Source organism: Fopius arisanus, unplaced genomic scaffold, assembly GCF_000806365.1.
Source record: "Fopius arisanus strain USDA-PBARC FA_bdor unplaced genomic scaffold, ASM80636v1 scaffold00243, whole genome shotgun sequence".
NCBI classification, from domain to species: domain Eukaryota; kingdom Metazoa; phylum Arthropoda; class Insecta; order Hymenoptera; family Braconidae; genus Fopius; species Fopius arisanus.
Window position 1 is genome coordinate 3,637 of NW_011887982.1, and position 15,446 is coordinate 19,082.

The 15,446-nt window shown below is 43.7% G+C and overlaps 2 protein-coding genes across 2 annotated transcripts; both read right to left on the reverse strand.

The window, feature by feature from the left end:
• Positions 1-1,065: 1,065 nt before the first annotated feature.
• LOC105272700 (uncharacterized) lies at positions 1,066-2,838 on the reverse strand. Its single transcript, XM_011314913.1, has one exon. It carries the CDS (start codon positions 2,836-2,838, stop codon positions 1,066-1,068), a length of 1,773 nt encoding a protein of 590 aa, XP_011313215.1.
• Positions 2,839-3,184: 346 nt separating this feature from the next.
• On the reverse strand, positions 3,185-4,459 carry LOC105272701 (uncharacterized). The gene is made up of 2 exons (XM_011314914.1): positions 4,029-4,459; positions 3,185-3,947 (listed from the first exon to the last, which is right to left on the reverse strand). Exons 1-2 carry the CDS (start codon positions 4,457-4,459, stop codon positions 3,185-3,187), a joined length of 1,194 nt encoding a protein of 397 aa, XP_011313216.1.
• Positions 4,460-15,446: the final 10,987 nt, after the last annotated feature.

Below are 15,446 nucleotides of genomic sequence, written 5' to 3' on the forward strand. Positions count from 1 at the left end.
ATTGATAGGTACAGATCGACCCAGAATCACCCCCTGAGTCGATTTAGTTACCCCTGTAGAGACTTTTTTTTTTATCCCATCGCTCATCTCAAAAGAGTTTTAGTGATGGTCGAAAAAAGTGGATTCCACAAATAGATACATCTCCCCCCCCCTCCCCCCGCCCCTCACCGCCCTCGCCACTCTGTTGAGATATAAATCTCTCATGCCAGTTAGTGAACACATGGTGAATAGATTCTATGGTGAAAGGTGCTAATCCCCTCATGGAAAACGTTAAACTACAAAAACTTTGATACTGAAGATGGTGGTAATTTCATTGCAATATCACTTCGAATTCCCAAAGATATGAGTTTAACGATTTAAATTATAATCCATGGATCGTTCACCAGCTTCAATCTTCTTAATGTCTGGAATTGAACTACGTGTATTGACCGCGTTTATCATGACCTATTGATTATTATTCAATGCATTTTTCGAAATGATAACGAGCTATATCTCTCAATGTGTTAAGGAGTAACTGAGCTGTAAGGGCACCTCCTTGTAGAATTGTGATTGGGCTCGATATAAATAATGATTTCATTCAATGTATCTATCCAACTATCCACAATTTACAGGACCCTGTGGAGTTTCTCCTAGCCTCCCAAAATAGACACTTTTCATGGTTTGCCCTATGATAAGAACTATAATAAGGTGTGTAACTATGGGCGATGATGCTGAATTTTCTTATGCACTAAAAGGAAATTGATCTCACTGTGGAATCGGCTACGGTCATGTAAATATATGAATGTCGCTGCTAGTCATGAATCTATTAGAAAACGTCAAAAATTTCAATTTCTCCTTATTTCTACAATAATTGAATATTTTTTTGCAGGAAATGTACCGCAGACCGAAACATGGTAGTTGTAGTTGTAATGGCACAACCACATGGTTTAGTTTGAAACATGTCAGAAACAAATCCAACGATATGTAAAGGTCTTATAGTCTTATAGCGCTCTAGGCGTTCCCTTCTATGTTAGGGAGGGTGCAACGAGCTTTCCAGCCATTTTGCACCCTGCATTTGTCAGCCGCCTAGTCAATAGGTGCAAGTATGTTGGCCCTTCGAGCAAACTCATAGAGCCCATCTATGCCGTCCATATCGACATACATGTCCTTGATGCAAGTGGTCCCAAAGACGTCCCAACGGATCTCGTCAAGACCACTGCATCTGGTGCCTAAGTGGTGCGGGTTTTCGTCCGCCAGTCCACACTTCGGGCAGGTAGGGTCACTTCCTCTGCCTATTTTCGCCAGGTATGAGGCTAGGGGCCAGTGCCCAGTGATAAGTCCGATCAAAGACCGGAGTTGTATCCTGTTCAGCCCTACCAGCATCTCCGCCAGCTGTTTTGAAGGTTCACGAAAAAGGGTCCTTGTATGTTTGGCGCCCTCTTCAGAGCGCCACCTTTCCACAACCCCCCTCTCCGCTCGTTTCCAGATCATATCCTTAACGAAGTCTATGTGCACCCCCACTGGGTTCTCCTCTGTTGGCGCAACCTCTAGGCAACCTCTTTTGGCCAGCTCGTCGGTTTTCTTGTTGCCGAGGATGCCAGCGTGGCCCGGTATCCAGACCACTTCCAGCTGATTATGGGAAGCCACCCTTTCCATCAGGTCAGTGCAGTCGTTGACTAATCGAGAGCAACTCTCATTCTTGAGCAGTGCCCTCAACGCACGCCTGCTGTCTGAGCAGATGTATATCTTCTTGCCCCTGTCCCCCCTGCCCAGAATTTCCCTGGCACAGGCTTTCAGGGCTGCAAGCTCTGCTTGGAGCATGGTCGTATGCGGGTGAAATCCAAGGGCCCTTGCAATTGAAGGTCCCTCAGACCAGATCCCTGCCCCCGCTCTATTACCAATTCTGGAGCCATCCGTGTACCAGACCAGCCCCGTCGGTGGCGTCCACTTTCTGTCACTCCCTAGTTGGGTTGCCCCATATCCAAGGTTGACCTTAAAACAGGCATCTCCTCCCCAGGACAGCAGTCCCCGAAGTTCGCTGTCCGCCGTGAGCATTGCCGCATGACCACTACTGGCCTCCTTCCATCGACCTTGCAGTCGTAATCTCGCAGCCGAGATCATCGCCACCTCCTTAATGTGAAGGTGGGGCGGCTGGAGAAAGAGCAGAGCCTCCAGTGCTGAGGTGGGGGTCGTCCAGAGGGCCCCCGTAATTCCCAGCATCGCAATCCTGCCCGTCCTGTCTACCGTTTTCCTGTGGCAGGCTTTGTTCATTGCCGTCCACCAGACAACAGCAGCGTACGCAAGCTGTGGGAGCATTATGGCCGTGTAGATCCATTTCACGATTCTGGGCCTAAGCCCCCACGTGCTGCCAAACATCCTCCTGCATGCCCAGTAAGTCATGATGACTTTGTTCGTCTGCATGGTGATGTGCTTCTTCCAGCTAAGCCTTCTATCGAGCCATACCCCCAGGTATTTTACCTCGTTCGAAAAGCCCAGAACTGTGTCATAAATGGAGGGGGGTCTTACGACACACCTCCTCCTGCTAGTAAAGAGCACCATCTCCGTCTTGCTCGGGTTTACCCTGAGTCCATGAGAGGTGCACCACTGCTGAACATAGTCCAGCGCATTCTGCATCCTCTGGTGTAGTATGCCCTCATTCCTGCTACTCAGGAGCAAAGCCACATCGTCTGCGTATCCGATTGCGTCCACCCCCAGTCTCTCAAGCCCAGTGAGAAGCCCGTCCGCAACGAGGAGCCACAGCAGCGGCGAGATGACCCCCCCCTGCGGGCAGCCCCTCCCTACTAGCGCCCTGACTGTACTGTCCCCGAGCGAGGAGTGGACCAACCTAGTTCGGAGCATAGCGGCGATTCATCTGATGATGGATATCTCTATCCCAAAGGATGCCGCCGCCATCTCCATGGTTCCAAAGGAGGAATTATCAAAGGCCTCCTCTATGTTAATAAAGACAGCGAGGGTGTCCTCTTTCCTTTCCTTTGCTCTTTCTATTTTTGCAACCAGGCTGTGCAGTGCCGTCTCAGTTGATCTGCCCGCCTGGTATGCATGCTGCGAGGGGCTAATGGGATTCATTGTCAGCTCTCCCTCTTTGATGTGCCTGTCAACGAACCTTTTCAGCGTCTTCAGTAGGAAAGAGCTCAGGCTGATAGGCCGATAGGCTTTGACGTTGTCATAGCTGCATTTACCTGGTTTAGGAATGCACAACCCTGACCTCCCGCCATCTTCCTGGGACATGTCCTAAAGCAAGACAAGCCCTTAATGCTGGTAGCAGTCTATGCAGAAGCAGCGGGCCTCCTTTCCGCAGAAAAGCCGGGTATATGCCATCAGGCCCCGGACTCTTATACATCTCGAAGGAGTCCACCGCCCACCGCAGCCTGTCCAGCGTCACAATTTTCGAGGCCAGGCCCCAAATCGGCCTGCCCTCGCCTGACCGTGCCCACTCCATACCAGAGCACATTCCCTCCCCCTGTATAACAGAGTCGGGGAAGTGCACCTGGATCAGGTGCTCCAGTATCTCATCTGGCTGGGTGATAGCAACACCACCAGGTAGTATGATCCCACCCAAGCCTTGCACGTGTCCGGCAGAGAAGACCCTGCGAAGCCTGGCCACTTGTGGCAGTGCTTCCAGCTCCTCGCAGAAGGTCTTCCATGCTGACTCTTTCGATCTTTTGATGAGATTTTTAAACTCCCTCTGTATCTTCCTGTACTGAGTCCAGTCCTCTTCTCTTTTGGTGCGGTACGCTCGGTTCCAGAGACGCCTGGTCAGGCCTTTCAGTCTCCCAAGTTCCCGGTTCCACCATTTAACTTTCCTTCCTACCCTGCATGGTCTGATCGGACATGCCTGATGGAAGGACTCGGTTAGGGCTCTGTGGATACTCTTCACCTCGTCCTCTAACCTCTCGATGTTGCTGGGCTTCACACGTCCGACATCTAGCCTTTCCTCCTGTTCCCTCCTAAAAGAGCCCCAGTCGGTGGCCTACGGATTTCTACGCATGAGTCCCTGCGCGATCTCAGCAGTGCCTTGAATTTCAAACCTGATGCACCGGTGATCGGAGAGCGAGTCCTCCTGGTCCACCCTCCAGTTCACGCACCGGTGCGCCAGTCTGCGATCGCATAACGTGATGTCAATGATACATTGAGCCCTAGCGGTGACAAACGTGGGGCTAGTTCCCCTGTTTAGGATCTCCAGCTCCGCATTCGCCAGGTATTCCAACAGGGCTGATCCACTGGCGTTATTCTTACTGCTACCCCATACCACATGCTGCGAGTTTGCATTGCAGCCTATGATGAGCGGCAGCTTTTTAGACCTGCAGTACCTGTCCAGTTCCTGCAGCTCTCTAGTGGGTGGCAGCTCCGCAGAGTCATGCGGTAGGTAAGAGGAACAAAGGACCATGTCCGCGGTCGGCCCCTCCCCATGTACCTGCACCATAACCGCCACCAGGTCCCTGTGACAGAAGTTCGCCATCCCCCTGGGTCTGCACGCTTTTCTAACTACGATGCAGGCCCTGGGTCCCGGGTTACCCCGAGAAAAGAATAGTTCTTCCTCACCTAGGTTAAATCCCCTTACAGATCCCTTGTAACACCAGGGCTCCTGTATAAGGCATATGTCTGTTTGTCCTACTGATAATCTGGAATCTCCCTCTTCTTCGCCCTCTTTTTTAGCATGGCGACCTCAGGGCGTGTGGCCCCAGAGGTCCTAGGCCTTTTGGCTCCGGTCCCCCCAACCACTCCCACTGGGGTCCCCGTCACTCCCTGCGAGGAGCACTGTTCCCGCAAAGCCTCGGCTTCCAGCCTGGCCTTGCGAGCCCTGCGCTTCTCCGCGCCCGTGTGTCCCTTGCACTTGTCCTTTAGGACAGGTTGGTCCTTGGTGGGTCCTACCACGGTAGTTCCCTCCTCCGACCCCCTTGCCGAGACCGCGGCCGTCTCCAGAACCCCTGGGGGATCCCCGGGGACTGCTGCCCCAACTGTTCTGTTTACCTCTGGCGTTCCCTCTGGGAGGGCACCGCCTTCGGCGTTGTGTGATAATTGTGATTTGTACATAGACATCCCACGAGTATCCTAGGAAATAGAGGTCCACCCCAGCAGAGCCTGGTTACTGAGATAAGGCATCGCTACAATGAGGTGCTGCCTGGTGCCTCAAGGGTATCGTTAACGACACTATTCCCCAGTGCCATCCAGCCATCGGCACGATAACTCCCATCTTGGCTTGGGGAGTCGGTCTGCGACGGTGCTTTGGAGCGCCCTATCAGGGAGTTACCCCCGAGTTTGCCCCTATGGCGCCCGTTGACCGGGTTCCGGCAAGGACTAGCCAGATCCAGGCTCTGATTCTTCTCAGTACCCGACCCTGGTCCCCCAGCCCCTTCCTTTCCCCGGCCGTCCCTCTATCCGCCACCTGAGGACGCACCCGGTTGGCGCTCAACCCTCCCCTTCGTCTCTTTACGAGCTCGTCCGGGGCCGGGATATGTAAAGGTATGAACTTCGATATAATATAATATTCCATATAATTTAAAGTAATATTGCTATACCAGTTCCCCCACTTTCTTAAATTTATACTTGCATATATCTTTTTTTAGAAAAATTATATTCTGGCATCCAAGAAAAGGAGATTAGTTTTCAACGCTAATTATATAATGAATTCGAGCAGATTCCGGAGAAACGTAAGCGTCGCCTCAAATAATACAATTATCAACTTCACAAGCATGAGTATGGATGTTCGTTTCGTAACACTTTATCGGGGTATTCAGCGAAAAGTTTTTTGAAATTCATTGACTTGTCTCGATTTTTCGATCTCTTTTGCGATACCAAATTTTGAACTAATAGACTTATTCAAGTATTAAAACCAATTAGTATTCTGGGTTTATCGAAAATTTTTTTTATTACGCCGAACAACTAATCCTTCAAGGATATTTGACTAATGCATTGTTCGTTTATTTTCCATTGTCGGCCTTTTAAGTAGGGTCTCCCCTTGAATGATTTGTGCGATACAACAGAACTCAACCATAGGAATAGTGAGCTCGCCATGGTACTTGAAATAAACTATATTTTCTCATGGTGTTCATCTCATCGTCCAAAAACCAATTTTTAATTACAAAATTCCAGAAAATTTTAGAAATTTCCCAAGTTATCGATGACTTTTCCAGAGCGTTCAAATTCCATAACATTCCCAGATTTTCCACATTTCCCTGACCACTGAACAACATGTTTATTCACTCTAAGATGACCGGATTCTACTTCGTTAATTATGTACTTAAAACGTGACACATGCTTGATCTACATGGGTTTATGTGTTTTCTGCAATGTTAATGAGCAATCAATGCCGAGGAATAGCAACATTTGCCTAACAGTGAAGTCATGAATATGAAAAATTCTATCCATCTTTTATGGCTATATTAATTGTCAGTTTGTTAAAATTTAAATAAGTTTCTGTGCGTGATCCAACTAGTGACTTGAATAATTACTTTAATTTATTTATTTTTACTGAGTTATTAAATATACAATTACAACTTATGAAACTTACCATGGAAATCAAAATGGAAATTTTTTTTTTTGTGAAGTAAGAAGAGTTTATATACACAATGAAATTTCTATATGTTTCAAAATATAATTATGAATAGGTTGAGAATTCGATTTCTAATCAAAAAGGTTTTTATGATTAAAAAAAAAAGTTTTTACTGTTATGTTACCATCATCACTTATGTGATATAACAGGTTTCATCATTATTTTCACGTATCGGCAAAGTAGAGCATAAGCCTATTTTTGTTTTGCTTAATTATTCATTTACTACTTCTTGAAATTGTTTAGTGCTATTGTGAGTTTAAAAAAGATTAGGGCATTTTAAGAAATATAAGAATTGCCCCTATTGTTATTCTTTGTTCTGAAGGCATGCGTTTGTGTATAAGCTGGAAGAAATATAAACAGCAATAGAGGAAAATTAATTGTACATGGTTCATTACGGGATTCGAAGTAATCGGTCATTTACAACCCACGAGATTTGATTCAACGAATATAGAACTCAATTTGGAAAACACGAAATTTGACACATTCAATTGGACTTCATAATCCATAGTTGTAATTTTTTAATAGCTGTACTGTCAAACGCCACATTTTTTAGTAAAGTGAATTAGTCATCATGAAATCACTTTTATACGTTGATGTTCAAGTATAATGGTACAATACGAGTCATATGAATGAGGTGATGTACATGTCGGCAGGTGTTGTATTTTGAATTCACGTGAGTTCGTTTGTCAATACAGGTTAAAATTCAAACATTATCATCCAGTTGTGATTATTGACGTGATTACACGAGTAAAATTCACATAAAAAAGTATAATGTATAAATTCTTGCATTTCCAATTTTCAGGTCTACATTCCTCGGAAATGGGCCGAATACCAAACGTCTCTCAGGAAGAGGTTATCGCGTTAATCGAAAAATATATCGACCGTTTCTCAACCAACGATTTCCCAGCCCACTCAGATCCTATATGGCACAAAATGAGTTGCGACGTGGATGGTCGTTTCATTCTTCATTCAATTTATACATACGTAAGATGTGATAAGCGAGGGGACCTGAGTCCAGCCCGAAAGAATCAAGGTATATCAGTAGTCCCAAAAGCCAAACTTGTACTCCTTGACGCTCAGGCAGATTCTGATGGTGAACAGTTCGAGGATGTCGCCGAAGACGACGTACCTGATACTTCTCATGGTGAAAACCAAGTGAAATTTGAAACTTTTTATCTTCAACTGTCTAGAGAAGAATGGGAATTAATCAAACCCGATGACACTATGAACAAAACAAGACTAAAAAAAGAAACTTTGGCTTCAGTTATAACTGGCGCTTTCTATAAAAAATACGCTTTCAACTGTGCATTTCTTGCGAAATACTCTTATGTATATTCGAATCCAAACTCACAGAAGGATAAACCGTTTTTAAAATTTGAAGCCCCGTTTTTGAAATTTGAAAAAATTTAATTCCAAAGCAGCAATGAAGGGTTTTCTGAGTGATTTCCCAGTATCTCTTGAATTAGAGAGAACGTATCGGTAAGTGATTTCGGTATAAGAGTAATATACTATTGAAATATTCATTTTGTCATTGTTATTTTCAGACTCGCTGGTATAGTTGATTACCAGTCAAACCATTTTATCGCTTACTGTCTCAGATCAAGCGGGACTTGGCTACAGTGCGACGATATGCAGAAGAAAATTACATCTGTTGATAATCCCAAAGAGACCTCTGTATTCCCTCACATTGCACTTTACGTACTGAAATAATTAATTTCTCCAACTGTGAAGATTTGCATGTTTCTAAATGTGGTCAGTTCTCGAGTGATGTCATCAGCACGTAATGAAATGATGATTGTATTACGCCTTTTATGGTATTTAAGGAGATGGGGAGCTGGAGAGGTGTCTGAAGACTGGTGGTGATGCTGGTGACATGCTTTGAGTGGGAGAAACCACGTGGAATTGACAGTTGTCAGAGGGATAGGACTGAATACACTGGAGATATGGAGGATTTGGAGTTTCAGGGCGATTTTGAGGGGACATTGAAAATGTTGGGAGAGGTTCCCCAGAGAATTGGAGGCAGGGAGGATTTTGGGGATTCTCTCGGTTCAGGGATAGTTTTGCTGGGTTTGGAGGGAAGGAGGAGATTGTGCTGAGTAAATCACATCCAGACCCTAGTGCTGGAACCGAAAGTAGGATTCAGCGGTGGATTGTTTGTACATCTATACAGTGATATATGTTATTTCTATATAGATTTGATAGAGAAAATCTAATGATGTCAAGTTCAGTGCAAGATTATTGATTCATATTATTCGATTTTATTAAATGTTTAGACAAAATAATATTCTATTGTGCACATATATAGTTTTCCGCTGTATTTAAATTATATTGGTATGTATGATGAGGTGAGAGTTCGAGCCTGTGCCTGTTCTGGGCTCCAACTTATGTTTTTTATAAAATAAAAAAACATCTTCCAATCAAAATATTTTGTCGTCCATAAAATACTAATTCATTTCACATTTTTTCCCTGATTCGTACTGTTTCCGCTACATATAAGTCATATTTGTCTTAGTTTCCACGTCAGATAATCCTAGAAAAACTACCCTACGCAAATAATTCTAATAAAATTTCCTGATAGATTTCCATCCATCATTATCCATCCACATTACGAAAAAGCTGGCTGTTATTTTTAACTGCATTGAAGAATTGATAGTGAGAGCGGATGATGATTTTGTGCGAGATCGTTGGGTAAGTTCATGGAGCAGTGGATCCAAGCGAAAAAGGGGGCCAAATCTGTACGAGAAAAGTTCAGCAGCCCCCATGTTAGGCATTCTACATGAACTCAAACTCGGTGTAAACATAATGTTTGAATCATTGAAAACCGAGGCAGACTCGGCTCTTGGTCATGATGTCGTTGATGAGAAATAAAAAGATTTTCTTTTCCAATAATTATTGTTTATTTATTCAGTTGAATGATTACATTTATTTTTCAAACAAGTTTCTCGACATTGCCGGTGAGTAAGCTATATTCGATGATTGGATCGTGTAAGATCAAGCAGTAGGCTGCGGTGTTGGCGACGAAGATCTGCGATGATTCAAACTCCAGACGAATGTCCACAGGGCCGGTTTTCAAGAACTCGTTCTGCTTGGAACAATCGATGACGATGAGGGGTTTTGTTTTCAAGTACTCCGCTCTGCTGAATAGTGGTTCAGGCTCTTTATGGTAATAGGAGGCTTGGAAGCTGGTGTACATATCGTAGAGAAGAGCTGATTGGTTGTGTTCAATGTCCAAATTCAGATTTCCATATGGATAACTTTGCGAATTCACGAATAATTTGATTTCTCGAATATTACAATGATCGAATGCACTGGCATCCCTCAAAGCCCGATTTTTTTCTAGCTACTTGAAAGCCGAGAATGACGTAACGCGGTTTCTCCAATTGCGTTGAGCATTTCACAGTCCAGACATGCTTCGTTGTGCTCGGTAGCAGAGGATACTCGTACAATTCCCAAGAGCGAAAGCTAATCGGCACGACCGTGTCTGTTGAAATCTGATTAAGAAGCTGTACTTTTCGAGTGGCAGCATCCAATCGATCTTGGTGATTGTGATTTTGAAGTGCTCAGCTGGTGGTCCACCATTGGCTTGGAATATAGCATTAAAGTCACTGTGTGAACGTGTTAGGATTAACTCTTGCTTTGCATTCATAACAATTCTCTGATAATCTTCAGCGAATCCTAAATGCATCAAAATATCCTGCCTCATCAGTTATTTTCTTCTCGTTGTCAATTCTCCAGCCCGCATTTTCCATGAGATATTTCTGGCTAGGACTCTGAGAGATGTAATTTTTCATTAATGTTGTCAAGCCAACATTTTTACACCTATCGATTTCCACTGAATTTAATTTATAGCGTATTTCCTCGAATAAATGACATTATTCACAAGTTGTGTATTTGCAACAAGTGTATTATCGGCTTTAGTTAATCTACCACAAATGTGCAATGAACTCTTGCATGGCAATACATAGAGATCCTGGTGTTGTACAGAAATACGGATTTCGTCATTGTTGTTGAAGGAAGATGATGCAAATGGTTGGTGCGAATGAATCTCATAATGAGCAATCGACTCATCAAAGATTATCCGCTTCTGAATGTTCAGGATCTCTTCCATGGCAGATGACAGTAACAGCAGGCGATGAAGACACAGCAAACCCTCACTTTCCTCCTTTTCCGCGAATTCTTAGTCCCAGAGTACGCAGGAACTTGATGTTCTGCGATGTCAGCTTCGTGAGATGCACTCGACGACTGTTCGCTTGCCGGCATGAGTCCTCACTTTTATAACTGAGACCGACTTTCCTCCCCTCAACCACAATACCCATTATTCAATGAGCTCTTATATGATGTCGTATTGTGATGAGTTCGCCACGGAAGTTCACAGCGCAATTGTCTTGATCGACAATTTTCAATTGCAGATGGTCTATTGACCGCACCACGATTGGCAAGTGAGTGACCTGAGCAGGTGTTTCAATGATCTTATATCCAGGTGGAATGCTTGGGAAGAATTCTTGAATTGTATGCACACGTCGATTGTTAATGTAGGCTTCTGCAGTTAGATTACACTCAATACGTAGAGAGTTCACATGAATGATATTTGGAGGCGTGGCAGATTCGTAGAATGTTGAATATGCCAGACCTTGTCCTTGAAAACCAAGCAGTTGCCCAATGGAGTCCAACGGCCTGAAATTTATCACCACATCCTTGGGTACTTCAATCACCGTCTTGAGCGTCTGATCATTTGCCCGTAAGGTGATGGGAATTTCATACACTGATAATTGATCTTTCTAAAATTTTTCAATATCAGTAATTTCATCGCTTCCAGTTGGTATAGTCAATTTTATCACCAATCCATCTTTTTCAATGTAAAATTTATTACATCCTTCGTCGATATTAGGAATTGAATTGTAGGTGAGAAATTGAACGAGCCCCACACTATACAATTTCCCTGGTGATAATTCAATCGGCGGGAAATAGCGGGCCTCTAGTATAGAAGATCGGCCAGACAGGGTCAAGGTAAATGAATCACTCATGATGGGCAACACTCAACTGATATCATTGTGAACTTTTTGCTGCTTTATATCATTTCACCAGCTAGAAATTTCAAACATAAATGCCCACAGATAATAGTTGATAATTTTTAGGATTATATTTCACAACACCACCGCCACCGAAGTAATTAATCAACTCTTGAGGTGGACGCAAATTGCCATAGCTATCAAAGTAAATCACTTCATGATTCTTCTTTTTATATGCAACCCAATGAGTGCCGGGACCATCTTTACCATCATGATTCACTACAGTTGATTCACATTTCCAGGGTCCACCTCGAGGCAACGCATTTCTCATATAAACTCCGCGAAGTTTTTTGGATTCAAATGTAAACCCAGGCCAGACTTATAGGGTTTTAAGTATATTCCCTTGCCGAGAGCGATGGATTCCATGGTGAAGTGTTGACAGCTTTGGCGATACCAGCAGCTCCACCCGCTAGGGCACCTGTCGCACTGAGTGCTGCCAATAATGGAACTAGAAATGCTGTTAAAATTCCCCCAATTTTCGATGAGATGGGGAGAATTCGAGCCGTCGGCTTCATTTTTTTCCTCCCTCCGACATTTTTAACTGCTTCACGTGCACCTTTGCGCTCATCACAGCATTGGGTCCAGGCAGCATGGAGCCTTTGGCGGCTCGTATAATCTGTCGCAGTGGTATCTTCTTCTTCACACTTCCCCCTCTACGTTCCATCCCAGCACCACCACCACCACCACCGGAACAGTACTAATGTTTAGCCCCATACCGAATTTATGTTTCATCTTCATGAGGTTAATCACACTCCAAGCAGCCGCCTTCTCACCAACGCTAGCGTCTTTAGCAAAAACCCTGTGTAGAGCTTTATCTTCCAGAATTCTATCAGCGGTGTGTCTAGCTGGCAAATTTTCTCTATTTTTTGAATATGATATATCGTGCTCTTTACACGCTTTATCGAATGGATTTATCCCAGGATCACCGCGTGCTAATCGTCTAGCCAACTAGGTACCCGGCCCACAATACTGGTAGCACGGTATATGCAATTCAATGGGTAACTTGTTGATGATATCGTTGACAACTCCTTTACCCTTCCGCGTTCTAAGACGTTTGCACACCACCATGCTCTTGCGCAGACTGAAATGCAAGTCTATAAATGTCATGTGTTTATAGAGCTTGCTAGCAGTTGTCAAGATGGAGTTCAAGCAGCAAAGTTCGAAGCTGCCAGTGATGTATTTCGATTAGATAACAGAGAAAAAGAAAGATAAACAAAAGAATCGTCACGGTCCATTTTTACCCAATACAGTACGTGCAATTATCTGTGAACGTTCAAACTGTGGTAAAACGAATGCCCTGTTCGCTCTCATTACCCATCCTAATGGGCTGAGATTTCAAAACTTCTATGTTTACTCCAAGTCCTTAAATCAACCGAAATATCAGTTTTTGAAAAAGTTATTGACAACAGGGAAACTTATTGGCTATTTTCCATTTAACGATCATGAAGAGGTGGTCAGACCCGAGGAAACTCATCCAAATTCTCTTATGATATTTGATGATGTTGCGTGTGAAAAGCAGGATAATATGCCTGCATTCTTTTGCATGGGTCGCCATCAAAGTGTAGACTGCTTTTATCTCTGTCAGATCTATGCACGTATCCCAAAGCACTGGATACGTGATCATACAAATTTACTCGTTCTCTTCTGTCAGGATGAAATGGATTTGAAACACATTTATCAGGATCATGTTAATACAGACATGCCATACCCAGAGTTCAAAGATTTGTGCTCTGCTTATTGGAATAATGATAAACATGGGTTCATCACCATCAACAAAGATTGTGAATTGCATGAGGGACGCTATCGACGAGGATTTGATTGTTTTGTATGTATAAAAACAAGTTGATGATTGGCACTCGAGGCAGTGTGGAATTGAACGTAAAACCTTCAACATGCGACCAACAGTCTTGCAAGAGGAGTCTGATGTATTGCATCACATTGCTGAGGCAAGCAAAGCAATTCGTTTTAAATATCAAACATTAAAGATGGGAAAAGATATGGCCGAACGAGCTATGAATGAAGCCTTGAAACCTGTAATTACTCCTTTTGCAAAATTGATCGATCAAGGTGCCATCCAGAAGAAGAAAACGAAGAAAAAAAGAAATGTAAATATTATTATGAAAAAAGGGGAGGTTGAGGAGGGAGGAGTGAACGATTATAAACAGGAAATTACAACAAGTACTCCTGAATCGTTAAGCAGTCAACACGACGATGCCAAGAATGCGGTGGCCTCAGTGCTCGCAGACGCAGCTGAGGAATCAGCCGCTCAATCTGATGTTGGGAATGTTCTCCAGTCGTATCTTAACATGTTCGGCACAAAAGAAGAAAAACATTTGGATAAACAATTTGGAGTTCGAAGAGTGGATGACTAATGGAAAATTGGAAATGCTAAGGTGATCTTCAATGGAGACAGAGTGACTATTGGTGACAAGCAGTTTCGCTTAACTTCAGGTTTGGCATCTTTGATATTCCATAGGGATCCACAAACCGCTAATGTGGCATCAACAGATCAAATGCACTATGGTGAAATTCTGCGCCGTACGAATGCACATCGATTGTACTATATCCAAATAAGGCTGTGAGACGCAAAAATCGTACGGAAAAATTTTTGAATATCATTGAACCTTTAATTAGACCGTATGAAAAGAGCGGTAAAGGGCTAATACCAGAGCTTATGGTGGCTCCAAGAACAATGTCCAGGAAAATCGATTATATTTACTGGGATAATCCAAATGAATTGGTGGATAGACTCCGCTTGCTCATGGCATCGCAAGCTGCCGGTAATCCTAATCATTCCAATGAAATTCTCTCCATTATCGAAGAACTACGTGAAGCTGGAATTATATATTAAAGTTTACACTCGCGTGAATCATCTCATTCTCATCATGAGTGTCGATGTGTTTGGACGACCGTTATCACACAGCAGCAAGCTCACCACTGTTGGAAGACGAGGTCCGCCAGGTGATAGATTTACACGTACTGCTGAAGGGAATTATAGTTTAGAAGGAGAGAGGTTATGCTATATTGTTGATCCAGTAGTGGATTCTGATGCTGTTTCGCTGCATATTTTGCATGAACGTCTGAAAGCTGAACGTGATACAGTTGTGCAAAAACTGGAAGACCAAGAGAGAAACATCAGGGATTTGAAAAGTGCATTAACTAAGCGTTTTGTGAGAGTCGAGAAAAAAATAGGACTTCACGAACGTGCAATTCCCAAAATTAATAAACATGAAAACGGAGTCCAAGAGGCGAACAATAGCGGCGGAACTTCATCGCCCGGCTCGACGAAACTACCCAAGAAGACGCGTTGAGGTTCGTGGCCTGGATGAAACATGGCAGGCTGATCTCGTGGATATGATCAAATATGCACACAGCAACAAAAATTACCGCTATCTTCTAACGGTAATTGATATTTTCTCCAAGTATGCATGGGCCATTCCCATTAAATCAAAAAGTGCCAATGACGTTGTGGATGCCATGAATCTCATCTTGCAAGAGGGGCGTATTCCAAAAAACTCCATGTTGATCAAGGCAAAGAGTTTTACAATAAAAATTTTCAAGCTCTCATGGGAGAGCATAAGACGATTTTATCATCAAGACGGGAAGTTTTATATAGCGTTCCACATTTCTTGTGACGTCAAAGGAAATCGTTGGATAGGATTTTGTATGAGGTAGGAAGGGGAACAGGATAATTCTACATATAATTTTTGCGAGAAAAATTACTGAAAAAATGGATAGTCCAGACCGGGACTTGAACCCGGGATCTTCCGATTATGCATCGGGTGCTCTCCCAACTGAGCTATCCGGCTCCTAGCCATTTCTTC

Coding starts and splice junctions, on each gene's coding strand:
- LOC105272701 (XM_011314914.1), bottom strand. CDS start 4,459: ATGGCGAACTTCTGTCACAGGGACCTGGTGGCGGTTATGGTGCAGGTA. Junction 3,948..4,028: donor TCCGATCACCGGTGCATCAG/GTTTGAAATTCA, acceptor GGGCTCTTTTAG/GAGGGAACAGGAGGAAAGGC.
- LOC105272700 (XM_011314913.1), bottom strand. CDS start 2,838: ATGCTCCGAACTAGGTTGGTCCACTCCTCGCTCGGGGACAGTACAGTC.